General features: G+C 35.6%; 7 protein-coding genes and 1 non-coding gene across 8 annotated transcripts; 3 read left to right on the forward strand and 5 right to left on the reverse strand.

Moving 5' to 3' along the window:
- The first annotated feature begins 187 nt into the window (after positions 1-187).
- LOC108556871 lies at positions 188-3,420 on the forward strand. Its single transcript, XM_017913153.1, has 7 exons — positions 188-612; positions 665-818; positions 877-1,029; positions 1,087-1,319; positions 1,885-2,233; positions 2,295-2,714; positions 2,776-3,420. The coding sequence occupies exons 1-7, from the start codon at positions 479-481 to the stop codon at positions 3,265-3,267; spliced, it is 1,935 nt and encodes a 644-aa protein (XP_017768642.1). The 5' UTR covers positions 188-478; the 3' UTR covers positions 3,268-3,420.
- A 362-nt stretch (positions 3,421-3,782) lies between these two features.
- Positions 3,783-6,022, forward strand: LOC108556872 (alpha-1,2-mannosyltransferase ALG9). Its single transcript, XM_017913154.1, has 6 exons — positions 3,783-3,986; positions 4,044-4,192; positions 4,270-4,462; positions 4,526-5,003; positions 5,057-5,211; positions 5,269-6,022. Exons 1-6 carry the CDS (start codon positions 3,874-3,876, stop codon positions 5,981-5,983), a joined length of 1,803 nt encoding a protein of 600 aa, XP_017768643.1. The 5' UTR covers positions 3,783-3,873; the 3' UTR covers positions 5,984-6,022.
- Positions 6,023-6,066: 44 nt separating this feature from the next.
- LOC108556906 (DNA repair protein complementing XP-G cells) lies at positions 6,067-9,465 on the reverse strand. Its single transcript, XM_017913218.1, has 6 exons — positions 9,247-9,465; positions 8,999-9,174; positions 7,336-8,946; positions 7,056-7,269; positions 6,799-6,996; positions 6,067-6,738 (listed from the first exon to the last, which is right to left on the reverse strand). The coding sequence occupies exons 1-6, from the start codon at positions 9,332-9,334 to the stop codon at positions 6,074-6,076; spliced, it is 2,952 nt and encodes a 983-aa protein (XP_017768707.1). The 5' UTR covers positions 9,335-9,465; the 3' UTR covers positions 6,067-6,073.
- Positions 9,466-10,825: 1,360 nt separating this feature from the next.
- Positions 10,826-12,908, forward strand: LOC108556905 (asparagine--tRNA ligase, cytoplasmic-like). Its single transcript, XM_017913217.1, has 6 exons — positions 10,826-10,912; positions 10,970-11,311; positions 11,389-11,609; positions 11,666-11,856; positions 11,915-12,607; positions 12,665-12,908. Exons 1-6 carry the CDS (start codon positions 10,891-10,893, stop codon positions 12,846-12,848), a joined length of 1,653 nt encoding a protein of 550 aa, XP_017768706.1. The 5' UTR covers positions 10,826-10,890; the 3' UTR covers positions 12,849-12,908.
- A 306-nt stretch (positions 12,909-13,214) lies between these two features.
- LOC108556868 lies at positions 13,215-16,982 on the reverse strand. The gene is made up of 3 exons (XM_017913149.1): positions 16,809-16,982; positions 16,661-16,753; positions 13,215-14,188 (listed from the first exon to the last, which is right to left on the reverse strand). The coding sequence occupies exons 1-3, from the start codon at positions 16,942-16,944 to the stop codon at positions 13,248-13,250; spliced, it is 1,170 nt and encodes a 389-aa protein (XP_017768638.1). The 5' UTR covers positions 16,945-16,982; the 3' UTR covers positions 13,215-13,247.
- Positions 16,983-17,863: 881 nt separating this feature from the next.
- Positions 17,864-21,787, reverse strand: LOC108556890. Its single transcript, XM_017913196.1, has 6 exons — positions 20,747-21,787; positions 20,249-20,516; positions 20,025-20,192; positions 19,014-19,966; positions 18,521-18,917; positions 17,864-18,397 (listed from the first exon to the last, which is right to left on the reverse strand). Exons 1-6 carry the CDS (start codon positions 21,582-21,584, stop codon positions 17,929-17,931), a joined length of 3,093 nt encoding a protein of 1,030 aa, XP_017768685.1. The 5' UTR covers positions 21,585-21,787; the 3' UTR covers positions 17,864-17,928.
- A 759-nt stretch (positions 21,788-22,546) lies between these two features.
- On the reverse strand, positions 22,547-24,805 carry LOC108556874 (beta carbonic anhydrase 1). Its single transcript, XM_017913156.1, has 4 exons — positions 24,487-24,805; positions 24,260-24,344; positions 24,002-24,189; positions 22,547-23,016 (listed from the first exon to the last, which is right to left on the reverse strand). The coding sequence occupies exons 1-4, from the start codon at positions 24,577-24,579 to the stop codon at positions 22,615-22,617; spliced, it is 768 nt and encodes a 255-aa protein (XP_017768645.1). The 5' UTR covers positions 24,580-24,805; the 3' UTR covers positions 22,547-22,614.
- Positions 24,806-24,969: 164 nt separating this feature from the next.
- Positions 24,970-25,040, reverse strand: Trnag-gcc. The gene has a single exon. It is a non-coding gene; the product is annotated as a tRNA-Gly (tRNA).
- Between the last annotated feature and the right edge of the window lie 192 nt (positions 25,041-25,232).

Below are 25,232 nucleotides of genomic sequence, written 5' to 3' on the forward strand. Positions count from 1 at the left end.
AAATAGGGCCGGAGAGATTTATATCAATAAATAAATTGATATAAATCTCTTTTTATAAAAGAAAAAATATATATTTAGTATTAATATAACAAAGTATAGTTAATAACCGGCAACCGCGATTGTATAATCATATAGATTTAGCATAATAAGCAAAAATATATATTTTTATAGCAGATAAAAGAGCAGGTGTGAATGAATGTAAATATAGTTGCCTATATTGTTAACAGTAAAATTAACGAATTTCGGTCAGGCAATCGAGTGATTTTCGGCGATGCTCGGCACGGCATGTTTATTTGCATCTCCGCATCAAAACCGGCTTTAAATATATCGTAAAATATATGGTGATTCGTAACGCTAATGGCAGTCATCAATTATGAAGCTGTATCTAAGCAATATATAATCTGATAATACTAAAACACCACCTACTTCTCAAATTTCTTCAGCGTTGAAACCGTCATCAGAAAGTCTCAGTTCCACCATGACGTTACGTTATTTAAGATGTGTCCTCTTCAAGAAAATCTACTATCTGTACTTGTTCATTGCCTTTGTGCTGTTCTATATTTATCTTCGTAAGGACAGTGTAGTTGACATCCTGGATAGACAGTCTATACTGTATGTATTGAATTATATATTTGTTTACATTATACAATTTTAGTTGTTTTAGACTGCAAATAGATGAGACCATTAAGAAACATGCAAACACTGGGGCATGCAAGCAACCCAATCTTCCAATCTATTCAGCAGAGATGATGAAATTTGTTAAACATGTTCCTCCAATCGACTGTTCACAAGCTGGCCCTGATTGGGTAACATGTGAAGTATGTTAATCTTAATGTGTGATGTGAATAGTTATTATAAACAATTATCTGTTGACAGGGTTCAGAGTGTAGAATTTCACCTGATATAATAATACAGAAAGGTCCAATCAAATGCTCTTTCACTGATATCATTCGCAAAGATGATTTTAATTTTGTTGATGGGGAAACTACCACATCAGATTCCTACTACAAGTTGGAAAGTAGTGATACTGTGAGTATATTATAACCAGATGGAATTGAATCATGTACTCATGATGTGATGTTGTAGGTGAGAGTGCATTGTGTGTCTTTGGAGGAAAAATGGGATTCAATTCTAACTGGAATTCGCGTGGACAAAGCCATTTGGAGCAGGAGTGGATGGGAGCATGTGCCAGAGGATGGCATGAAACTGAATGTTCTCATGTTTGGCTTTGACTCGATGTCGAGGAATTCGGTGATCAGGAAGTTGCCGGAAACTCATAAATATTTGAAGACCAAAATGAACGCGCACATTTTGGAAGGGTACGTTTCTAACAAGTCGTAATTTTATTGACTGAAATATGTTTTGGAAGCCTTATTAAAACATATTTTACAATTTACATTGTATATAAATATTTATTGAAGTTATTCAATCATCATATTTACAGTATACTTGGAAACGTTTGTGAACGCAAATATTTCACAAAACTGCTTCATAAATGAATTTAGTAGCGAAATGAAGCATTAAGAAAATTTTGAACAATTTAGAAGATAGTAATAATATCTTGAGACATGTAAAATATTTATATTGACGATTATTAGTCCAATTTTATTAAGTTTTATGAAACTGCCATACATTTATAATAAATGAAAATTCAATGTCCTTGTACATTGTTATTGATGATATTTTTCGCACCGCATCCAAGGACATCGAATATAAATACTAAAAATCGATAGATGAAATATGAGTACTTCCAAAAATTATTTAAATATATTAAACAATTTGGAATTATGAAATTTGTCTTCATAGATCGAAATCTTATAACAAAAGAACGCTATCGAAATTGTTGTTGGTAGATTCAATCAAAAATAATAAATTATTTTTCAGATATAATATTATTGGCGATGGAACTCCGCAAGCTTTAACGCCAATGCTAACTGGTAAAACAGAACTAGAATTGCCAGAGACGAGGAAACGAGTGAAAGATGCGAATTACGTGAACGTGTACCCGTTCATATGGGACGATTTCAAGAAGAACGGTTACGTTACTGGGTATTTGGAAGATTGTCCAACGATCGGTACCTACACATACAGGTTGAAGGGCTTCAATGAAATGCCGACCGATCATTACATGCGTACGTATTACATGTCGACGCTGAAGATGATTCCCAAGTGGCCAAACTTGTGCGCTGGAAGCATACCCAGACACAAAGTGATGATGAACCACGCGAAAGATGTCAGTATTTGCAAATGCACAAGTGTTCTGATAAATATTGAGTAATTGATTTTTTTTACAGTTTTTCCACGTGTACAAGAATAAACCGAAATTCTTATTCGGTTTCCATGGAGAAATATCTCACGATAATTACAACACGATCGGCGTGGCCGATGAAGACGTTTTGGAATTTGTGAGGGATATGCACACCTCGGGAGCATTGAACGATACCATTTTTATTTTTATGGCGGACCATGGACACAGATTCGCCGATATCAGGAACACTGTGCAAGGGAAGATGGAAGAGCGTCTTCCCTATTTCTCGTTCGCATTCCCAACTTGGTTTAAGCAAAAGTACTCTGACGCTTACGACAACTTCGTGAACAATGTTCAAACTTTGGTGACTCCTTTCGATATTTATTCCACGCTGCAAAGCGTCTTGCATTTGACGGATACAGGAGTTGCTGATTTAAGCAAGAGATCTGTTTCCCTCTTCACAAATGTGAGTTTTATCCAACATTTATTTCTTTTTAAAATTAAACCAAATATTGTTCGTTTTTAAGATTCCAAAGGAGCGAAGCTGCGCTCAAGCTTACATCGAGCCTCACTGGTGCGCTTGCTTGGAATGGAACTCCATCTCGCTGAGCTCACCGATAATCCAAAGGCTCGGAGATGAGTTTGTGAAGATCCTGAACGATTACACCGAATCTCAGAGAACGAAGTGCGCCATTCTCCGGATATCCGCTATATATTGGGTGAGCCAATTGACGCCCAACGAGAATCTCTTGAAATACAAGAAGAATCACGATTACGATGGGTTCGTGCCGGATCTGACAGGTAAAACCGATGTCAGCGTGAACATCTATCAGATGAAAGTGATGTTGAGTCCTGGCGACTCGCTTTTCGAAGTTACAATCAGTCATCATCTGAACGAGGATCAAATGGAAATTAAGATGAGTGATATTAGTCGTATTAATTTATATGGTAGGCAAGCTAGGTGTATAGAAAACAGTTTGCATCATCTCAGAAAGTATTGTTATTGCATTACTGATTAGGTTGCGACAAAGAAATTCGAAGTCTAGTCATTGTAGAATTATTGATGCGCAGCATATCGGAAGACTTGTGAATTTGTAATTACATTTAATGTTAAGCAGAGTATTAATATGTAGTTGAAATAAGATATAAATATATATTTCTTTATATTATAATTCATTATTATATTTGTCAGTTTAGTTAAATTTCTTGTACTTCTATGTAGTTGTATCAACTGAATAATATTCACTGAATCTCATCTCTGCACTTATTGCCATTCTTACTACCAAACTTTTATTTTATTATTACTTTTAGTAACTACTTTTTAAATATATTATTTATTTAATTTATTTATTGTTTGATTAAATTACCCCAACCTCGTGCATTATTTTCATAATATACAAGTTTTATTTTTCCAGTCCAATTCAGTGTAAATCGATTTCCTATGAATTCTTTTTTAAATTTTGTTTCGAAAGTTGGTACACTTTCTATTTATTTTCTTATATCATCAATACTTGATATCAGTTCCATGTCATTGACAACAACTGTCATCGTAAGGTTTTTTGTTGATGTTGGTAATGGATGTTTTGATACAATTGCCTTTTTAAACTTTTATATTCTTATTGGAAATGGTGCGAAATCCACCCTCGTTGAAATTGAGACAGCAGAATGGTAATTCGATTCCACGACGCGAAAACAAGAAGGAGGTGCAGAAAAAGACTGAAAAGCAGCAGTCCATTAAGTAGAATTTGAGGTTAAATTGCAAATGTGTTTGTGTATTATATGTTACGTTTTGTAGGGTGAATAATGAGGTGAATTACTTGGCATACCCTGCTGGTGATACTGCACTGAAAGCTTTGCTATCGGCCAGGTTCTGTGCAGCTATTTGGTCACATGTGACAGATTGCGATGAGACATACAACTATTGGGAACCTACACATTACCTAAGTAAATATTATTAATAATTGATTATATATATTTATTATATGTGAAATGAAAGATACTAATTTAGTGTTTATTTACAGTATTTGGTAAAGGTTTGCAGACATGGGAATATAGTCCTGAATATGCACTTAGATCATACACTTACCTGATGGTGTATGCAGCGCCGGCCTATCTATACCAAATATTATTGGGCCCCAACCCACTACTGCTGTTTTATCTGATTAGATGCGTGTTGGGATTGCTCAGCGCTTTAGTAGAGTTGTACTTCTACAAGTAATATTTTTTGGTTTCGCTTTATCGAAATTATTCAAATTAATATTTTTTTTCTGCTTTTAGAGCTGTGTGCCGAGAATTTGGCGTGAACATTGGTAGAATGTGTTTGGCCTTTCAGCTGTTCTCTGCTGGAATGTTTATATCGAGCACTGCCCTATTACCATCCTCCTTCGCAATGTACGGGTTGGCAGGAGCCTGTGCAGCCTGGTGGACCCAGAAGTACGCATTGGCCATTTTTGTAACAGCCCTCGGGTCGCTCCTAGGTTGGCCCTTCGCTGCTCTCTTAGGTGTACCTATTGCCTATGACATGATAATCATGAAGAAAATGTACAAGGATTTCATCCAGTGGTCGGTGATCTCGGCAGTGGCTATTCTGCTACCAATGGTTCTAATCGACTCGTCTTATTACGGAAAATTAGTCATTGCACCATGGAACATTGTCAAGTACAACGTTTTCGGCGGCGCCGGTCCTGATTTGTATGGTACTGAGCCGTTTTCTTATTACTTGTTAAACGGATTCTTAAATTTCAATTTTATCTGGGTACGTTTATCTTCAATTACTGTAAGATAATTGAATTAATGTTTGTTGTCCAGGTACTCGGATTGCTCTGCCCTGTGTTTCTTGTATTGCAATACTTCTTCGTGCCAACTAAGAATAAGATTACTTTAAGTTTACCGCATTACGTATCAATTGCGCCGATGTTCCTGTGGTTGGCCGTATTTATGTTTCAAGCGCATAAGGAGGAAAGGTGATATTAATATGTTATTGATGTAAGCTGTACAATTAACTGATTTTTGTTAATTAGGTTCTTGTTCCCTATTTACCCGATGATATGTTTATGCGGAGCAATATCCATAGACGTCATCCAGAAACTTGTGTATAGAGTGTTATGCATATTCTTTCGGGCTCCTAGTGGAACTCATTACTTGGACTGGACTGTTTTCGTGATGGTTGGAGCTGTGATGGTTACTAGTTTAATGGGAGTATCGAGGATTTTCTCCTTGTACAATAACTACCATGCGCCGTTGGATCTGTTAATCGAACTGCAAAAGTATCCGGCCGAAGGAAAAATCATCAGCAATGCCAATGTGAACGTGTGTTTGGGGAAGGAATGGCACAGATACCCCAGTTCTTTCTTCTTGCCCGACAAGAATTGGAAACTTAGATTCATTCAATCCGAGTTCAAAGGAATTCTGCCTGCTCCGTACTCTGAATTCGAAAACGGAACAACGTTGATCCACAGCCATTTCAACGATAAAAATCTCGAAGAGAAAAGTCAATATTTCGATATCAGCAAATGTCATTTTCTCTTGGATCTTGATTTGGGGAAGGAAACTCCGCTGGAGCCGAACTACTCCGTCCAGGATCGATGGAAAGTGGTGAAATCTCTGCCGTTTCTCAATGCGGAAAAATCGAACAGTTTTTTGAGAGCGTTCTACATTCCATTCATCACCAACAAATACGTGCAATACGGAAACTACAACTTGTTACAAACAGTTAGACATAGGATCAAGACGTGAATAATGAAGTAAACCAAAGAATAAATTATATTACAAATAATATATATAAATAGAATTAATTACAAAAAGGAAATTATGTTTGATTGTGCATTAATCACTGTTGCTGCTTTCGGAGAGTTCAGCATCATCTTTGGGTTTCCTCACGACTTTTGCACGTTTCTTAACAAAACCAGGTCCCTGTTTCGATTTCCGAAAGACTTCGATGGCTTTCATTTTGTTCTTCAACAAATCCGCCCTGTCCTTGGCCCTTTGCGTGATTTCCACTTTCTTTTTTACCGGTTCTTTCTTCGGTTTCGCACCTTCCAATTCCTTCTTAATATCGGTTTCAATTTTTTCCTGTTTCCTTCGGGAAACTTTCAGAGTTTTCTTCAGGATCTGCACATCCTCGTCCTCATCCAAATCCGTCTTCTCGCGACCCAATCTGGAAACAGCCTTTTTGATACGTTTACTCATCTTATCAGAGACGTCCGCATCCAATTTGTGCTTCGTGTGAAAGAAGTCCTTGATGCTGCTCTGCGATTTGTTTTCCTGCAATCTCTTCAAAACCGGCGAGAGTATTTCTTCGCTCTTCTTACGGGTCCATCCGAACTTTTGCTTGGCATATTCGATCAACGAAATCGCGTCCGGCTTTCCCCAAGTAAATTTATCTTTGCTGGTTTCCACCTGCGGCTCCAAATACGCTTTTATTACCGTTGGATTCGGGAAGTGATCCATAGAATCCACGTTCTTCAATTTAGTTCTTAAACCTGCTCTCGCTAAACAAAATACATTTCTCAATTAAAGATCTTATTATTTTTTTGTTCACTTTTACAAACCTGGTCCAGCAACTTTTCCGTTGTTGAACCATGTTTTGAAATCGATTAAACCCGATATCAACTGTGGATACGAAAATTGCATTGGTGGAAAAGCGGCCAAAATTTCCATCGCCGTTACAGGCCCGATTCCTGAGATTCCAACGGTGTAATCACTTCCAACGAGGAGAGCCAACAGAATCATTTGTTGTCTGCTGAGTTCTGTAAAATTTTAAGTCACTCTTAGATAAAAGAAATGAGTTAAACTGAATGAAACTTACTAAAGTGGTGTTCTATATTTTCGGAACGAAATTCCATAACCCGTTTGCTTTGATTGAAGAAATTCTTGTAGACAATCTTCCCACCAAACAACCAAATATCGCTATCGTCTGTTATGGTGCCATCAGTTAAATTGATCTCATTGAGGAAAGCGCATTGGGCTTCAGCTTCCATTGGAGCAATGATGTAAGGTATTCCAAATAATTGAAGCAATTCCTGAATAAAACATAAGAAAAAAGGAAATTACGAATCAATTAATGGTACATGTGATTAAAATTTTACTTGTGCCTCTTGGTACATTTGATCTGTGATATTTCCAGCCAACCTCTCTTTGCTTGACCTTTCACTAATCAAGTTATTCTTCTCACTAGCCAACTTCTTTTCCATTTTCTGCAAATCTTCGCTACTTAATTTCACAACTGGTGGCATTTTTTCAATGGATGGCTTTTCTGTTACTTCTTCAGTTTTTTGAACTAACAGTGTTTCAGTTTTCCCTATTTCAACATCTTTTGCTTCAACGATTTTCATATCCTTACTCTCAACATCCTTTTTGAATTCATCACTAATAACAGTAACAATTTCACGTTGCGTTTCCGAATCTTCGACAGAGTTCAAAATAACCTTGTTCTCGATTATTTCAACCGCTTTATCTTTATTTTTATCTTCGTTATCAAAGACATCACTGAACAAATCGTCTTCCAATTGTTCGATCTTATCAATAACAATTTCCATTTTTTCTTCTTTGCTTTCGTTATCGGAAACATCTATAAATTCCGATTCAGATTCTGAATCTTCCGATAAGATTACTTGATCATCATCATCATCGGCAATTTTCGCTATTGGAGCTTTAATGGTTTCATCTTTTTTGCTCTTCAGATTACCATTGAAAATTTCACTAATTCCCGAAGGCGTCAATCCACTGTATTCCTTCATGTACCCAATAGCAGCAGAAAACGCTGTAGATTGTGTTACTGGTATGGTGTTGTCACGAGGTTCAGCCACAACTTTGGAAGTCGATGGTTGCTCTTCAAGCGATAAAGCTATAGCCATTTGCATGTCTTCCTGAAATTCTTGATCATGCTCCAATTCTTCATCATCGCCATTGAGTGTTTCACTATTAATTATAACGGCATCTTTGGTAATTTCTTGGATTTTTGTATCCTTCGATTCTTCTGGTTTTTGTTTAATCTCTTCGATTTTTGTATCATTTGATTCAGTTTCTTCCTTAACAGCTTCCAATCGCGCGGTTTCCAGTGCCTTCTTGACATCCTTAATATACAAATATCGGGTGTTCTCGTCAGAAGCTATACGTTTTCCTAAAGAATCTTGCGTTATAACGCCGTGATCGTTTAGAAGAGATTCCAATTCCCCGAGGGATAAAGTGTGTCCACCCATTTCCTTTTCCGCGTCTTCCAGAGACGTCTGCACCGAGTACCTTTTTAATAAACGCTTCATTTGGTAACCAGAGAATTCATCACTCTGTGTAGGCAATTCGTGTATTCGACCCCAAGAATTCTGTTTACGCGTTTCCTTCAGATCGGTCAAGATTTCGTGCCGAACATCCGCCGGTAAAGCTTTAAATTCAGCGGATTTTTCATCGATGTTATGCAAATCCCAATGTTTGGTAGGGCTGGAATCTGAGGTAAATGAGGAGCTTGCATATTCATCTTCATCGCTAGAAGAAATAGTCGAATCCAATTCGGGCGGTAATTTAAATAGATTATCTCCATCTGTCTTCTGACTGGACCCACTTTTGACAACAGGCAATGTTGATTTGGTTTTCTCTGAAAGCACTTTATTCACAGCAGAGTGCTTTAGCAATGTATCCAAGAGTTGCTTTTGAATCCGACTGGCATCTGTTAAGTGCTTGGCTTTCAGTTGATTTCTTTTAGCCTGAAATCAATTATAATGTTATAAACTATCAACTGAAAATCAATTCACTCACAATAGTTTGCTTCTTCAGAACTGGAACTCCACCATCAAAAACAAACACAGGTTTTATTTTGTAGTAGAGCAGTTTACAAACCCTGTGGTAGATGCCAAGGAGATGGGCATTTGGTACTGCAGCCCCCTTGGCATCTTGGAAACCTTTGATTGCTTGGTGCAGCCAAATGGAAACATCTTAGCAATTTATTAAGGAAATTCATATATCAACTAAACAGTTTATAGTTTAGGCAGGTTAGAAAAGGATACCCACTGCCAGTACACGATTCTCCAAGGATTCTAAAGGCACTGGTTTCCCAGAAGGTTCTATCAACCTCCACAAACCATGAACACCCATTTGTTTGAGGTTTTATTTATTGTATAAACTAAAATAAACTGTTGATTAAATGTTAAATATTTTCAATAGAAATAATTGTCAAACAATTAGTTGTAGCTAATTATTTTGCAATTAACAATTCCAATCTATTGTAGGATTGGTAGCTAATGAAAATTACAGAATTTAATCAAGAACTGTAGACAAATTTCCAGTTCCATCACATTATTTCACATGGTTGTGTACAATTGCGAGAAAAGGTAAACATGTATAGTGTGTTGCATTCATTTTTATATTCAAACGTAATTTTTTCTGTATAATACTACAAGTATTGATAATGATGAGGTATATAAATTACATTATTGTATTTATTATTCAAATTATTTAAGCCAAGAAAATAATGCGGGCTTTCAAAAATGGCAAAAGATAAAGTTGCCTACATACTAATTAGGAAAATGTTTAAATGTATTGGATTCCAATTAGTAAATTTAAAATAACTTAAGGTCATTAAGGTTAAAATGAATCTTCGATTTTTAAAAACAGTTGCTATAACTTTTGCCTCTTATTCAATATTTGTTATAAATTTAAAATAAATGAATGAAAATATTTATAAATATATAATTATTGATTAATACTTATTTTATCATATTTTATAGACGTATTAGGAATCTAAATCTATGAGGATTATTGCATTACCTTAACATGGATTTAAATGATTATGCGATACTGTTATTTTTTGTAATTACATTATTTGTTAAATCCTATTAATAACTATGATATTTTACGCAAACAACATATTATCTGTTCAAGAACTCTTTTTTTTTAAGTGCAAATAATGTAATAAAACTGATTATGATGTAAGAAATTTCGCATTGTTGATTTTTCTTAGTTTTAAAGATAAATATATAAATAGTAAATAAACAGAAATAGAACGGTTTTCGGGTTAAATAGAAAACATTTACAGACTACAATAATTATTCTTGCGTTGTGTATTTATTAATATTAGTTGTTATTACAGTTCAAGTTTGGAATAACATGTTGTTCCTGTTACAATTTACATTCCATATTTTATTATCGAATTTAATTACTGATTCATTATTATTGATATAAAAGCAAATTTAATAAGTTTTTGAAAATATTCTCTTCGTTGATAATATAGAATATTAGTCAAAGGTCAGGTCATTGGAAAACCCTAAGTGACAGAGTCGGACCGTTAGCTTCTGGAGCTCTGTGCTAAAACCGTTTGGGGGTACTGGGCTAAATCTATTTTCAGGCCTTGTATTAACTCTTTCCAGTCCGATTTTTTAAATTTCAAATCTTTATAAAAGTACTTCTTTAATCATAAAAAACATCTTACCTGTTTTTTCTCATTATTCAAAATTACCTAAGCAAACAGTGTTTAGGCCCCCATACATATTGAACAAAATCCTAGGTCCATAAGGATCAGGCCTAAATCCGCTCCTGTAATATGAGTAATATATGAGTAATACTATTAGCAATTATACGAGTCTTTGCATATATAGCAAGATTCGCAAATTATTGCATCAGTCGAGTTTTAGCTTCTTGAAAATATAATAAACATGTCTGGAGTTCTGCAAATAGGCGAGTCTCAATAAGTTTCACATATATTTTGTCATCTAATATGTGTATATTGAATAGGTATTTACACTTCCGAGAAAGTCGGAAGCGACGAAAGCGGCGATGGTACACAGCGAAAGCCATTCAAGACTGTGTTGAAAGCCATGCTCAAAGCTGGAGGAGAGCCTTTTCCGGTGATTTACGTTGATGGAAATGAAGGTGTCAAGTTCGAACCGGCCACAAAATCGCAGCTGAAGAAAGTCTTCAAGCTCTTTGTCAAAGAGCAATGCAAGTCCGAGGATAAGCTTAAGAAAGAGAAGGATGACGAGGAGAAGAGAAACAAGAACCTTGAAGAGGCCAAGAGGATTGTCATCAAGGAGGATAAATCTTTGCCTGTCGCAAATAGAATTAAAATAATTGAAGGTGGGTGATTTGTTTTGTCTTATTGAGAAAAATCTTTGAGTATGAAATAACAAATAAAATGTTAATTATTTTTTCAGGAAAGAAGCACAGAGGCCAGAGGGTGACAATTTACGGATGGGTGCATAGGCTTCGACGTCAAGGTAAAAATTTGATGTTCATAACGCTGAGAGATGGTTCGGGTTTCCTTCAGTGCGTTCTCAACGATTTACTCTGTCAGACGTATAATGCCGTCGTTCTGTCCACTGAATCTTCTGTGAAATTCTTCGGTTACATCAAGGAAATTCCCGAGGGCAAAAACGTAATTTCAAGCTGAAATATAAACGATGCGAGAGTTAATTGAATCGTTGGTTTTAGGCACCTGGAGGCCATGAATTGCACGTTGATTATTGGGAGCTTGTGGGCTTGGCTCCAGCAGGAGGTGCGGATGCTATCCTCAACGAGGAGGCTCTACCGGACGTTCAAGCCGAAAACAGACACATCATGATCCGCGGCGAAAACACTTCGAAGGTGCTCATGATGAGATCAGTTTTGCTACAAGCTTTCAGGTTTCGTTCAAATAATTTCTAATAATAATTGTTGTGCTCATTATTTGTATTCTTTCAGGGATCATTACATGTCTAGAGGATATTGCGAGGTAACGCCTCCCTCGATAGTCCAAACGCAAGTGGAAGGCGGCTCCACACTCTTCAAACTCGACTACTTCGGCGAAGAGGCGTATCTCACGCAAAGCTCGCAACTTTATTTGGAAACCTGTCTCGCTTCTATGGGAGATGTCTACTGCATCGCTGAGAGTTTCAGGGCGGAGCAGAGCAGGACGAGGAGACATTTGGCCGAATACACTCACGTCGAAGCTGAATGTCCGTTCATCTCTTTCGAAGATCTTCTGGATCGTCTCGAAGACTTGATCTGCGATGTCGTCGACCGCGTATTGAAATCTCCGTGGGGTCACGTCGTTTACGAGTTGAACCCCGACTTCAAGGTGCCCCAAAAGCCCTTCATGCGCATGAACTACACGGACGCTATTGAGTATTTGAAGAAGCACAACATCATCAAAGAGGATGGAAGCTTCTACGAGTTTGGCGAAGACATTCCGGAGATGCCCGAACGCAAGATGACCGATCAGATCAACAAGCCGATTATGCTGTGCCGTTTTCCTGCAGCAATCAAGTCATTTTACATGCCCAGATGCCCGGAGGATAATAGGTTGACGGAAAGCGTGGATATTCTGTTGCCGAATGTCGGAGAAATCGTCGGTGGGTCAATGAGGATTTGGGATCTCGAGGAATTGATGAAAGGGTATTATAATTAAGCTATTGTCCTTTTCATCTATATAAATTATATTTTTATTTTCAGTTTTGAGAGAGAAGGAATCGATCCGGAACCTTATTCCTGGTACATTGATCAACGCAAATACGGTTCCTGTCCACACGGAGGCTACGGTCTTGGATTGGAGAGATTTGTTTGTTGGCTGCTCAATCGTTACCACATCCGCGAAGTCTGCTTGTATCCACGCTACTTGAACCACTGCAGACCCTAATTGCATTTATAAACTAATAACATTTATGTAATCTATTACTAACACAAATATTTTAACTGTTATAATTACTTATAATTAATTTTATTTTTTAGAGAGGAATTTATTTACAAGATTTTTTAACCTTTAATTATGAATACTAACTAAGACGAACTAAGAATATTAATTTTGGAAATAAAATCAAGTTTCTACATAAAGGAACAATATTTACTGATTATTAAAAAACTTGTTCTAAGAAACTGAATTTCTTTAGAAGAGGATAATTAATTTGATGTTAGATATGACTGAGAGGAAGATTATGTATAAAGAAGTACGTAAAATTAAATAATATTAATTTTATTGTTAAAAACTAGATAACATATTGCACTTTAAATAAATAATTAAAAAGAAAGATTGTTGCTCTCAGTATGGGAAGTGTTTCGTATACTTGATGACGTTCTTGGTGTGCGGCCTTTCCTTCCTGTTTTGCTTACGATATTCCGTCAATCTCGGGAATTGAATCGGCCCCGGTTTCGGTTGCACTCGATAAACTGGAAATTTGGGTCTTCCGTTGATGATGTCGCTCGCGTAGTTCTGCAGACCGGGCGTGGTCATCGGCTTCTTATTGGACAGGTAAGTATTGGGGATTACGAATTGTTGTTGGTAATTGTTGTTAGTTGATGGTGTGTATTGGAGAGGTTTGAATCCAGTCTCGATGTTCGGTTCGGGATAGGAAAATTCGATGTTGGCTGATTCTCCTTCTTCATTAGTTTCCTCCGCTTGGTGCACGTCCTGGTGCTCCTGGTAATTCTGAGTGACGTTTCTCAGATCGATGACGACCGGTCTTTGCTTCAACGGCTTTAGAAGGGATAAATCGACGGGAATCGTTTGGATTTTTTGTATAGGTTTGTGCGTGTAAACTGATTTGTGATTGGAGTAAGTGGACACGATTTCCTCGTGCGGTGGTTCCCCTATTTCCTTATCAGAATCTTCTTGAACTAAAATGTAGGAAGGCTTGTAAACATCGTTGTAATCCGGTTCCGTTTTGATAGTTTTCGTCACAGTTTTGTAATGCTCGATATTAGCAGGTGTCTCTTCGACTTTTAAAGACACCTCGTTGTGACTGGACGCTTGTTTCGGACTGGGATGATACGAGGGTCCTTTATGCTTGACGACAGCGTTGAAGCCGCTCTTCTCGTCCGCCGTGTAATCCACCGTCCTCACCGATCCATCGGCTTCGAGAAGAGTGTAATGTCCGTGCACGACATCACCATCCTTCTTCTCCCATTGATGCTTAACATCCCCGGTATGCAGATCCTTGACGCCGTAGCTGAAACTATAGTCCTGGTTGTCCTGCAGCAGAAGAAGACGATATTATTTTTTTTTTGGTAAACAATCTGAAGCGGTGGGAAATCGGATCGTGTGCCGACTTTCGCGTTTTAATTGATTCGAAACTTTCGCGCAGACGCTCATTCTGTTATGGGGCAGACCATTTTCCTCTTTATTTCATTTTCATGCATTAGAAATTGCTTAAACCATTTTCGATGTCAAGTCGTAAATTAAACAGGCGCGCTCGAGAGAAAGGAAGTCACGCTTCCAATCTGAGCCGATCGCACTCCGATAATTATTGTGATGTCGAGATACAATAATTATGGACGTCCGTTTGCAAAATGCAATGCGGTACGTGTTCCGTTTGAACTCGAATCCTTTCTATCGGTGCAAGGAAAAATTTACGATGCATGCAAGTCGGAAGGTGAAATACGAGACACTTGCACTTTCATCGACGAAGAGATTTCACGTGTTTTAGGTATTACTCACGTATTTGCCATCTGACATACGCAAATCACTTTCTTCTTTTTTATTGCAGATATTAAAATTACAGGCGTTAACATCGAAATTCTACACAATATAAATATAATGAAATACTTTCTACCGGACAAGAAATAACACCTGATTAATTCTGTACAGATTATCCTACTTAAAAGATACCGCTCGAAACAATTACAGTACTTATCAACTTAATGAAGAAATTTATAGTAAAAAGAAATCATGATTAAAACATTAATTCAATTATTTATCATCAGCATTGAATTTAACATACCGAAAGCAGATAATTATAAAAGAAAATATTGTGTCGTAACCAAATTATGTATACAGTAAAGTCTCCTACAACGTGGTTTCCATATAACGCTGTAGAAATTAAATGCGTTATAATGAAGTTTACATAATTTATTTAGTTCTAGACATTTAAGAAAATATCCATATTAGACTGTTCTATGTTTAATTAATTGTTAAAACTTGTTTATTCAATAGTTATAGTAAATTGAAAAATCTATTTTACTAAATTCTGATATTGAATATGTCAAAAGTTCATTGATTTGTAAGAAAATTAACATATCTAATCATTCTTTCAAAAACTATGAGAAAATGATGAAATAACAATTATTATATATTGTTATTAAAGTTCAATCAATATTAAACTATTATTATTCTACAATTATCTACAAAATATATAGTACAGGTATCCCCCGACTTACGAACTCCCAGACTTACGAACAAAATTGTAAAAGCTCTAACTAGTTACAAGGAGATATATAGTGATAAAAAATTAACTGTCCAAACAAAATTGATAATTTCTTTAATAAAATATAATATTTTTGGAAGATGTACTAAATAATTGTGATGTCTACATTGAAAAGTATTTGTAAGTAACTATTTTGTTTATTTTAATCTATTTTTTCAAATGTCTGCAGTCAGTAATACGGAACTTAACATATATAAAAGTAAAAATCATGATAAAGTGTGATAAGATAAGTATATTTTGAAATTTTTAATATTCCCCCGACTTACGAACAACCCTTTGGAACGAAACTAGTTCGTAAATCGGGGAAAACCTGTATATAAATCAATTTTAAATCATTCGAATTTAAGAAATTCTTTTTATTGTATCTAAACGATGATTACTCCAGATGTTTCATACGTTTTCAATTTGAATTTGCTTTCATTTTCACCAACGTTTATCGAGAGTCAACTACTTTTCACAAAGAAGAAAAATAAAATTGGATATTTCTCAATTTTTTATAAATTCATTGCAAATTCACTTATATTAATGCACACTTCCTTATTCTAAGTATTTGTATCCTTATTTGCATGATAGCAATTAATAATCCAATTTTAACAAAACGTAATTTAATTTTCCTTTTAATCATTATTATTTTACAGTAATTACTGTAGATATTTATTATAAATAGATTAATTGTTATTTATAATAATAATATAAAATAAAAAGAGCATAACATAAACATAAAATAAATCCAAAATTAACAATAACAAAAATAACAATTCTATATACATAAATAAATTAATCTGGTGAAATGGTTTTATTTTAGTAAAACCTTCAATGATTTCAAGCATATTTCCAAATAGAATTTAAAATATTATTTCCAAGCTTTAAAAAAAGAAGTTTCTCTTGTTCTTATATTTATAATTAAATTTATGCATAAAATGTATGAGATACAACTAATTGGTAATTTCTAGTATCAATTAGATGAAATTATTTAAAACTTTATAAAACTTACTATTGTTGCATTTAATAAATTATTTATTGAAAAGCAGTAGATTTCATTGTAAAACTTTTTTTTTAAAGTTATACTTTTATTAATTTACATACTTTTATTTAAACTTGTTAATAAAGTTATTATTTTGAGTTTAAATAAGTTTGAATTATGATATTAAGTTAAAATCAAATTTTAGTGTGTTTTAGGTCATTCATTAAATTGAAGATTTCAAATACATAAAAAATTATTACAAAAAAAATGTATAATGAAACTACTTACATATTCGGGTTGTTCTGGTGTTACTTTGAAATCGTAGTTGCTCGGTAAACAATTGCATGAGATTAGGATGGACAGCAGCCAGAGGGTTGTCTTCTGGAAAGTAAACAAAATTAACTATTCAGTTTAACTTAATGATTAATTGTATTACCTCGCACGTCCGCATTGTAATTAGAAACAAGTTCAATGTTAGCAGGCGAAGAGATTTGAGACTTTTTCTTTTCCCTGTTCGTTGTTGGTTTACTTTCACGGCGCCGACTGATGATAACGAAACAAATCTTGGTCATTTATTTATAACCTTTGCCACATTTTTTCCCCATTCCGAAAAAATGGAACCCCTACTAAAACACACAAAGAAAAAGCTTTCGCTGGGTGGGATCGAAGCTGACGCACGTTTCTTAGACGCGGAGGATTTTTGCTTCCACATCCATTCTCGCATCATCACGTATTCAAATCACAATTATCGTTGTTCATTGCTCAAATTGAATTTGCCTCAACGAACATAAATAAAACAATTGTAATTGATTAAAGAACATACAATTTTTGGTAATATTTATGATTTAATTGAAATAGAAAAGCGAATGGAAATCGGATTTTCACATCAGTTGGCTTTCGTATTTAATTTTCATTAGCGATCGGGAAAGTTTAAAAATTAAGTTCGATTTGATTTTCTTTCTCGAATTAGGTCTGAATGCAAGGAAATTTCAAGATAACGTCTTCTCTTGGATTTCTCTGGGCGGAGCGGGGCAAAAAAATCAACACTAATATTGTCTAGCAGATGATCGTCTCGCAGGTTTCTCTTCTCTTTGGCCAAATCCAGCGGAAAACTTTTCCTGCGAAAAGCATGTCCGGTTATTTTTTTTGTACATATCACTAGGTCAGCGGCGTTACGTTACGAAATGCCGCATCGGAAAGGTGGATTATACAATTTGAGAAAAAGAAACATCTGCTCGAGGCTTTCCACTTGCATATTTATAACCGAGAGAAACTTTTTTTTTTTTGTTGAAAAGCAGAGGATATTATTTAAATAGAAATGTTGTCAATGGATTTTACGCAATTGATAATTCAAGTAAATTCCTGAATTATGTGGAAACTGGCAATAGAAATTCAATGAAAAGGTTTTAAAATTTATTTTTCTTGGGTAAATAATAAACGTAAATATCAATAAAAGTTTTATTTATTCTTTTAAACAAAATATATATATATCTCTATTTTCACTGATTATAATTGATATAACGATTATTCAATAATACAACGATTAAAATAAGTGATTAAAACGTGGTGATCTGCGAGAACTCTTTAAGAGTATTAAGATCTTTCAAAAGCATGTTCGTGGTATGTCGGATCCTGGTATAATCTGTGTCGTTGTCGTTAATTGAGGCAGGGTCCAGATCGTTAATTTGCTTTTCGAACGTGTTGAGCCTCTCCTCGATCAGATTCTGGCAATGCGCAATGTGTTCCAGTAAGTTGATCTTGCAGTCGGCCGATTCGATGGCAGCTTCCGGCTGGGGAATCCCCTGCAGCGCCTCCAAATTGTTCTCGATCAAAGAGTTCAGGTCGATTTTGGGGAAATCGGTTTTCAGGTCGTCCTTGTTTGGAGACTTCAGCAGCGACATTAACATTGAAGACTCCGAGTCCATCGCTGGTTTTTCGTCCTTGATTTTTGCCGAATCCTTCTCCGGAAGCGGTAACTTATCCCATGGTTTACTCCATAAATATAACTTTGGGTGATTTTTGATCCTGCATAACAGATAAATCAATTTAATCACTTAACACGAAATAGATCTAAAAGTATATGCACTACGTATAGACAAAATTCGTTATAGTAGTTTGAAACATAGAATATCGAAGTATTGAACTTACTCAGCAATCTTTATCTTCAATTTCAGAGAGTGCATGAAGTCTTTCAGTTCCAGCAAACCTCCGCTCAAGTCGTGCGAGGTTTTAAGTCGTTCAAACGTCGCCTTCTGACTCTCCTCGTCTTTGCAATGATAGGATGCCGATGGCAGGGTGCCATGTTTAAGCCAATCCTGATCGTGCATGTACTTCTTTGACGTCCGTTGCCTAACCGGATGTTGGCAGATGTAACATATGTACTTCTCCGGTACTTCGTTCTCCTTCTGGATGTTATTGCAGTAAGCATGTTGCCAGCACAAACACAACTCGCACTGAATCATCAGTCCATCTTCCTCAGTTATACCGCAAGTACAATTAATAATTTCTTCCTGTTTCATGCGGACAATCTTGATGACTTCTCCGCCTGTAAAATTACGAACAAAATTTGATTGATTGACAAATCGTCAAATAACAGCGTCATAGTTTTTGTTTTGTGCGCAGCATTTAATCGCGTTCTTACCTTCGATAATAATATTATTATCCGGAGGAGGTGGTTGCTGTGAAGGGTGAACCTCTAAAGGTTCTTCCAATTTGACCTCTTTCATCATCATCATTGGCGAATCCACCGATTCAGAAATTCGCTTTCTACGTGGAGTTTCTTTCCGTGGATCCTCCTTCTTTACAGGCAATAATGTCTTTATTCCAGCCGTTTTGCCAGAAATTGCACCAGCAGGTTTGTTACAATCAATATCATCTGATTTCACCAAAAGATCTTTCAATTTTATTTCTTGATAGTTCGTGATTGGTGTTCCATTAATTGGCGGCACCTGCGAATCATTCGAACTTGTCTCTACACTTTCAGCCGTTTCAAACGGCTTACTAGTAAGTAATTTAATAATTTCTGTATCCTTAACAGATTCATCTGTCAATGATTCTTGCTTGATTTTTGGTGTCGATATCCTAGATTTTGTAACTTTATATGATTTCTCCGAAATAGGTGACCTGTCTAAACTCTCGCCAACGGTTCTGGCATATGCCAAGTCCGCAACGTTCGGCGTAGAATCCAAGAACTTCGAGTATTTTGGATGGTAATGCTTAACATGCATCAAAGCCAAGTTTTCGCGTCTAAAATTCTTGCCGCACCCATCGATTGGGCACAAATAAGCACCATTTTCGTAGAGTATTTGTACCAAAGGTTTCTTAATCTTTTCAGGAGTTTCTTCCGTGTGAGGCGATTTTGGTGATGCTGGTGTTTGTGCGGTAGAAGGAGTTGTAGCATGTGATGAAGCTATAGTTGGCGTGGTTGTAGTGCTTGCAGCTGAATGACTATTTGCAGATGAGTCTGTTAATTTCCTTTTTTTGCCTTTCTTGGATATTACAAAATCAAACATGGTTTCCTTCAAATTTAAGTGAGGATTCTCTTCCAAGTACTTGACAACATCCGCTTTAAATCTCAACCTTTTACCATCAGGCCTTCAAATGACATTGAGTTAATACACTTTCACTTAACTTAAGTTGTCTTATTACTTACGATAAAATAATGCTTGTCCATTTGCCCGCAGACATACCATACATCCTTTGGACCAGATGCTTTTCCCATTTTGGTGGTAACTTTGGGTCAGGTACAATCACGGAAGGTCTGAATCCATCTAGCATAGACAATTGAGATTCTATTCCCACTGGTTTTCCATTACTCCAACTACAGATATATTTACTTACATAACCTCAAAAACAATTTTCCTTTTAAGTACATACCTTGGTATCCACATATCATTCTTATCATGTTCTCTGGCATCCATGGCTCCTAATGATTCCTCGTTTGATTCTTGGCTGGAAGTTCTGGTTCTTTTCTTGAATAAATTTGCAACATTAATTTTTCTGTTTCTATTCCTTCGCTCCTCCTTGGTGCCCTTTGCAGGTTCAAACAAGGGACTCTGATGCAAGGGCTGGGATAAACATTTTGATATTTTGTGGCCCTTCAACACTCTTGAATACCCATCATCGAATAGAACATCATAGGTATCTAGAAAATTTATCTTATCAGAACAAATATTGGCCAGATAGGAAGTACATTTTTGATATATGCATCAATGAAAAATACTAATTAGTTTTTGTTTTCATCTACTTTCTATTACTGTTGGATTATAAACTAACTTAAGAAAGTAAAAATATCTTGGCTTTGGAACACACAGCTCCATCTGGTTTCAATTATGTAAGTTTTTTTTTTAAATGCATGCATATGTTTATACTTACTGTCATCAAACTTTTTTGTTATTGTTGCACTGAATTTTTTTCCATCATTCCAGCATGCCATACATCTTTCACTGACATTGAACACCTGAGCTTTGGTCTGTGGCTCATCATTAAGGGCCCTGATTGAAGAGCTGTTGATGCCAATCCACTCATCATACTTGTTGCTATAGGAATCAAAGTGGACCAGCACTTCATTTTCCACATAGTCAACCTCTATGATTGTGGCTGGGCTCCAAGTTTGATTAAAGTCAAGGGCCTCAATGCGGGCATTTGGAGCAAATGTCAATGAGCCAGTGGATGTTTTTACAGTGATCTTCTGCTCAATAGCCGAGTTGGTGTTCAATATTTCTTGTTTAATTTCTACAGTGTCCTCTACAGTTTGCATGATGTTGGTTTCCTTTGCAGTCTCTGCAGCAGTCGATGCATCAGGTTTCATATCTTCTGCTTCTTCTTTCTCTAGATCTACTTCTTTGTTCTCTTCTGGTATGCTTTCATTGGTGTCCTCTGTGTGCTCAGTACTGGTACTTTCATTTTCTTCAGAAAGCAGTTTCGTTACTAGCAATGGTATAGGTTTAGGCTTGGGTTTGTTCCATGGGAATATGCTTGGAAGAGCGCCCTGTCGCAGCATGTACTTTTTTCCTTTGAAATTACAAAAGTCCGCTCTCAAGAAGTGTCTCGAGCAGACGTAGGCGACCTTCTTTTCTTCCGGTATTTGACATAATAGGAACCATTTGGGTCTTATATCGGGGTGAAGTGGTACCCTGTGAAATGTAACCCCCAAATCTTCGCGGCGTTGCGAATCCGACAAACAACCTTTAACGCTGCACTTGCGGCCCATTTAATACTATTGAACAATTCAAAACTGCCACCTTCGGTCAATATTCCAGCACTCACAATCACTGCACTCCCTATAAACAACACTATTTCATAACATCGAACAACGCGGAAGTACTAATAATACACAAATTATTGCCGGTATTTACTTTTTCAATAAAAGATCCTATTATTACGCCGCCTTATTGTTTTGCACATCCATTGCCAACTGCGACTGGTGGAAACACAAAATTCCCCGAATACAGATTATTAAATCAATAGTCTCCGTCATCTCCCACCACTTCTCAGCAATTACTTATGCAAATGACCTATTCTTTCATGCTTAAACAGATTAAAATAAACAAATTATTAGTATAAATATTTGGAATTATGTTATTTTTCTTTCATAAATGACCGCGAAATTCAATTTGATCGTTTATTTCTTTTTGTTCAAGATCTCTAGATCTATTTCCTTGTTTTACTTTTCATCTCAATGGTTTGAAAGAATATATCACATTACTTTCATTGTAACTTTGAAGGTCAACTTTAAGATGAATCTTTTAAAATCCTTCAAATTATAATAACATATTTATGGTATGTTATTCCATATTCGAATCGTCTAGACAAAATTATTCTTTTAAAAAAATAAAGTAAACAGATTAAAAGAAAACGATGATTTACAATATAAATAAGAATATTTTGAAATATAAGGTCTGAAATCTGTATTACTATTTTGTAAATATAATGAAAATATGTATTTTAATGAAAGATCAATCTAGGTAAGAAGTCAATAAATATTCAATATTATTATTTAGATAGTATAAAACAATGCATATGTTTATTTCGACTTATCACATTCGAGGGGAAAGTTACAGTATAAAGTATATAACAACATTATATATATATATATAAAACAACAATTGATATAGATATAATAAATATTAAAAAAAAAACTGGCAGTAGTTAAAAAAAAAACATCCTAATTGCCGTTAAAGATCGAAATAAATAAATCTTATTATCTATCTTTGGCTTGATACAATTATTTAAAAATGCTTCTAAGAATAGTACTTCTTTACTTCGCCCACCAAAGCGTCTATGTTGTGTTCATCGATGAGTACGAAAGTCTTCGAGCCTCTGCTGAAATAGTAAATTTCTCCAGTGTAAATGTCGAACCAAAGGGCGTGGATGTGCAGCTCGTGCTTCTCCAGACGCTTCTTCAGGAATCCGTAACTCGCGATATTCTGCAACTGCTGCAAGGTGTTTATCTGCGACAGTTTATCTTCTAAGGCGAATTTATTTTCAGGATCTATGTAAGCTACGAATTTTCTAAGTGGTGTTTCGCCTTGGAAAAGAAGCGGTTTGGAGTAGTCGGTGATTTCTAATTGTTGGAACTTCTCCAAGCTGCTTAGTGCGTGCGTGCAAAGCCACGAACGAAGCGGTGAAATTCTTCTATTTTCCTAAAGATAATGCAATTCATTACAGTAAAAAAATTAAAGTTATTATATTTGGTAGTAGTTCATTTTTGACATTTGTTTACTTTAAAAAGACGTTTCTATTGTATCACAGAAAATGTTATTCTATTTATTTTGTCTATATTTGGTAAATTAATCACAAATCTTAACTTTCTTGTTACATAAATTTATGCAATAAAAAAATCTGCTAATACACGTATAATTAATGTTATTAACAATCTAGTGTTAAGTGGGTCAATGCTCCAACTCATTAAATTGTTTACTTTTTATTTGAGATACGACACCAATGATGTTAATTTGCATTATTATTTGTTTGCTTCAAGTTTAGTCGAGTGTGCTAATATGATAACAATATTGACCAAAGTCTGTTAGGATGCAAATACTACTATTTTGACTACAAATAATATCAGTGATTAACGAAGACGCGATTAAATACTTTAAAAATGAATTATGTGAATACGTAAATTATTACGTTAAGTTTATGATCTTATGAGGTGATTTAGTATATACCGTGAAAGTATAAAAATCGAATTGGATTTTTAAGTTATTTTGTAATGCCTGTCATGAAATGTCATTATTGGTTTGTCAAATTATCATTGCGCCATCTACTTTACTATTAAAATGTACGTGGTTTTTAAATAATATTCATTTAAGAAAATTGTAGACTTTTAAGACAGTATTTGTTTGTTTACTTGTTTGAATGGAGTGTGAAGTGATGATTACCAGCAAGAAAGAAAGTCTTTAGTGAGGCATGGAAGAAGATGAAATAAAATATTCAATGTTCTTCAGTGGTGAGAATGCCCCAAAATTGGTAATTAATCTTTGCGCTTTCATTTTCATTATTATTATTTATAATTGAGCGATAATAAATTTACTTGTTTTAATTGATTTTTGCGTATAATTAATTAATTTTCAAAAATTTTAGGGAATCTCTTTTGAAGTTTTAGAAGTGCAATCTAATTTGATTTACCTGTGATGCAAATTCACTATCTTGTAGTTTAAACAGCAAGTTCATGGCTTTGCAATCGCTGTGTCCGCAAACGATAATGTGCTTGATATCGTTGACGACGCATCCCAGTTCCAAAGCTGCCGGCTCATTGGTGGTGAGCTCGTCCATGAAGTGCTGCGAGTGCGGTATGATGTTTCCTGCATTCCTCACTGCAATCAACAACGATTTCAAACACGGAAAACTATGAGAATTTTAAATTCTTCAGTTTTCTCGAATTACCTACGAACATGTCTCCCACGTTTGTCTCCGTGAACCTGGTGGGTATCATTCGGCTGTCCATGCAAGTGAAGAAAACTGCTTTCGGCTGAAAAATCGAAAAACAGATTTGAAGCGCGGCAAACGAGGACGGAAGCGAGGGATGCGCGCGCTCGTTCGCGGGATAAACGTGCGTACTTAAGTCTCTTGATCTATTAAAAATGGCGTTGGATGAAACGTGCTTGACTTACAATCGGGTTGTCTTTGACCTCCTTGAACTGTTCGACCATCGTCTTCTTCCCCAGCTGTCTGTACTTCATGATGCCTTTGAGAATGCGATCCATCGTGCACCGACCGAATCGACTGGCGTTTTTCAAGAAAATTCTGAACGCGCATTCAACAGGTTTCTCTTACGGCCGCAAGGTTCATAGTTCATTTCAAGGTCCTCCCCACATTGCATATGTTCCATATACTAAACATTTTATTTTCGTATTGATTTTATCTACGCTTGTTTATGTTTGGAAACCAATAATGAATTGGCACTTGTGATGATTAAATCCTCATTACATTAACTGCACCATTTCAATTTGGTTAATACGAGTATCCTTTTTATCAAAATTAGATATTCGACGAGGATTATTGTAATTGTTTTGATAGCCTATAGCTAGTCTATAAAAAAAGCACAATTGTTTACACTTTAACAACAATTTCAATGAAAGAATCATAAAAGAAATTGCATCGGCCGGGAATCGAACCCGGGCCGCCCGCGTGGCAGGCGAGCATTCTACCACTGAACCACCGATGCTTATATAAATATTTGCAATTTTCCAGTTAATAAGCAATCTATATTACATAACATCCATTATTTGTACTATAGTGGAGTTGTTCTACACAAATAACAATTTTCTTAAATTTTTATCTAAATATCAAGTAATATATAAAAATGTATTCAATATCATTTCCAAAAATTCAACCGCACCATGTTTGTAATAATAAT

Source organism: Nicrophorus vespilloides, unplaced genomic scaffold, assembly GCF_001412225.1.
Source record: "Nicrophorus vespilloides isolate i.1.1-1 unplaced genomic scaffold, Nicve_v1.0, whole genome shotgun sequence".
In the NCBI taxonomy this organism is placed as follows: Eukaryota; Metazoa; Arthropoda; class Insecta; order Coleoptera; family Silphidae; genus Nicrophorus; species Nicrophorus vespilloides.

What these genes read in the sequence shown, in the direction of transcription:
- LOC108556871 (XM_017913153.1), top strand. Translation starts at nt 479, where the DNA reads ATGACGTTACGTTATTTAAGATGTGTCCTCTTCAAGAAAATCTACTAT. An exon ending in TGATGAACCACGCGAAAGAT is followed by an intron (nt 2,234 to 2,294) that starts GTCAGTATTTGC and finishes TTTTTTTTACAG; the next exon opens with TTTTTCCACGTGTACAAGAA. An exon ending in CTGTTTCCCTCTTCACAAAT is followed by an intron (nt 2,715 to 2,775) that starts GTGAGTTTTATC and finishes TTCGTTTTTAAG; the next exon opens with ATTCCAAAGGAGCGAAGCTG.
- LOC108556872 (XM_017913154.1), top strand. Translation starts at nt 3,874, where the DNA reads ATGGTGCGAAATCCACCCTCGTTGAAATTGAGACAGCAGAATGGTAAT. An exon ending in GAAAAGCAGCAGTCCATTAA is followed by an intron (nt 3,987 to 4,043) that starts GTAGAATTTGAG and finishes TACGTTTTGTAG; the next exon opens with GGTGAATAATGAGGTGAATT. An exon ending in TAAATTTCAATTTTATCTGG is followed by an intron (nt 5,004 to 5,056) that starts GTACGTTTATCT and finishes TTTGTTGTCCAG; the next exon opens with GTACTCGGATTGCTCTGCCC.
- LOC108556906 (XM_017913218.1), bottom strand. Translation starts at nt 9,334, where the DNA reads ATGGGTGTTCATGGTTTGTGGAGGTTGATAGAACCTTCTGGGAAACCA. An exon ending in GAATCGTGTACTGGCAGTGG is followed by an intron (nt 9,175 to 9,246) that starts GTATCCTTTTCT and finishes TAAATTGCTAAG; the next exon opens with ATGTTTCCATTTGGCTGCAC. An exon ending in TTCTGAAGAAGCAAACTATT is followed by an intron (nt 8,947 to 8,998) that starts GTGAGTGAATTG and finishes AATTGATTTCAG; the next exon opens with GCTAAAAGAAATCAACTGAA.
- LOC108556905 (XM_017913217.1), top strand. Translation starts at nt 10,891, where the DNA reads ATGTCTGGAGTTCTGCAAATAG. An exon ending in AAATTCCCGAGGGCAAAAAC is followed by an intron (nt 11,610 to 11,665) that starts GTAATTTCAAGC and finishes CGTTGGTTTTAG; the next exon opens with GCACCTGGAGGCCATGAATT. An exon ending in CTCGAGGAATTGATGAAAGG is followed by an intron (nt 12,608 to 12,664) that starts GTATTATAATTA and finishes TTTTATTTTCAG; the next exon opens with TTTTGAGAGAGAAGGAATCG.
- LOC108556868 (XM_017913149.1), bottom strand. Translation starts at nt 16,944, where the DNA reads ATGACCAAGATTTGTTTCGTTATCATCAGTCGGCGCCGTGAAAGTAAA. An exon ending in TTACAATGCGGACGTGCGAG is followed by an intron (nt 16,754 to 16,808) that starts GTAATACAATTA and finishes TTTACTTTCCAG; the next exon opens with AAGACAACCCTCTGGCTGCT. An exon ending in CACCAGAACAACCCGAATAT is followed by an intron (nt 14,189 to 16,660) that starts GTAAGTAGTTTC and finishes AATATCGTCTTC; the next exon opens with TTCTGCTGCAGGACAACCAG.
- LOC108556890 (XM_017913196.1), bottom strand. Translation starts at nt 21,584, where the DNA reads ATGGGCCGCAAGTGCAGCGTTAAAGGTTGTTTGTCGGATTCGCAACGC. An exon ending in AACAAAAAAGTTTGATGACA is followed by an intron (nt 20,517 to 20,746) that starts GTAAGTATAAAC and finishes TAAATTTTCTAG; the next exon opens with ATACCTATGATGTTCTATTC. An exon ending in TTGAAGATAAAGATTGCTGA is followed by an intron (nt 18,398 to 18,520) that starts GTAAGTTCAATA and finishes TCTGTTATGCAG; the next exon opens with GATCAAAAATCACCCAAAGT.
- LOC108556874 (XM_017913156.1), bottom strand. Translation starts at nt 24,579, where the DNA reads ATGGATCGCATTCTCAAAGGCATCATGAAGTACAGACAGCTGGGGAAG. An exon ending in AGGTCAAAGACAACCCGATT is followed by an intron (nt 24,345 to 24,486) that starts GTAAGTCAAGCA and finishes TCGATTTTTCAG; the next exon opens with CCGAAAGCAGTTTTCTTCAC. An exon ending in CGTGGGAGACATGTTCGTAG is followed by an intron (nt 24,190 to 24,259) that starts GTAATTCGAGAA and finishes TGTTGATTGCAG; the next exon opens with TGAGGAATGCAGGAAACATC.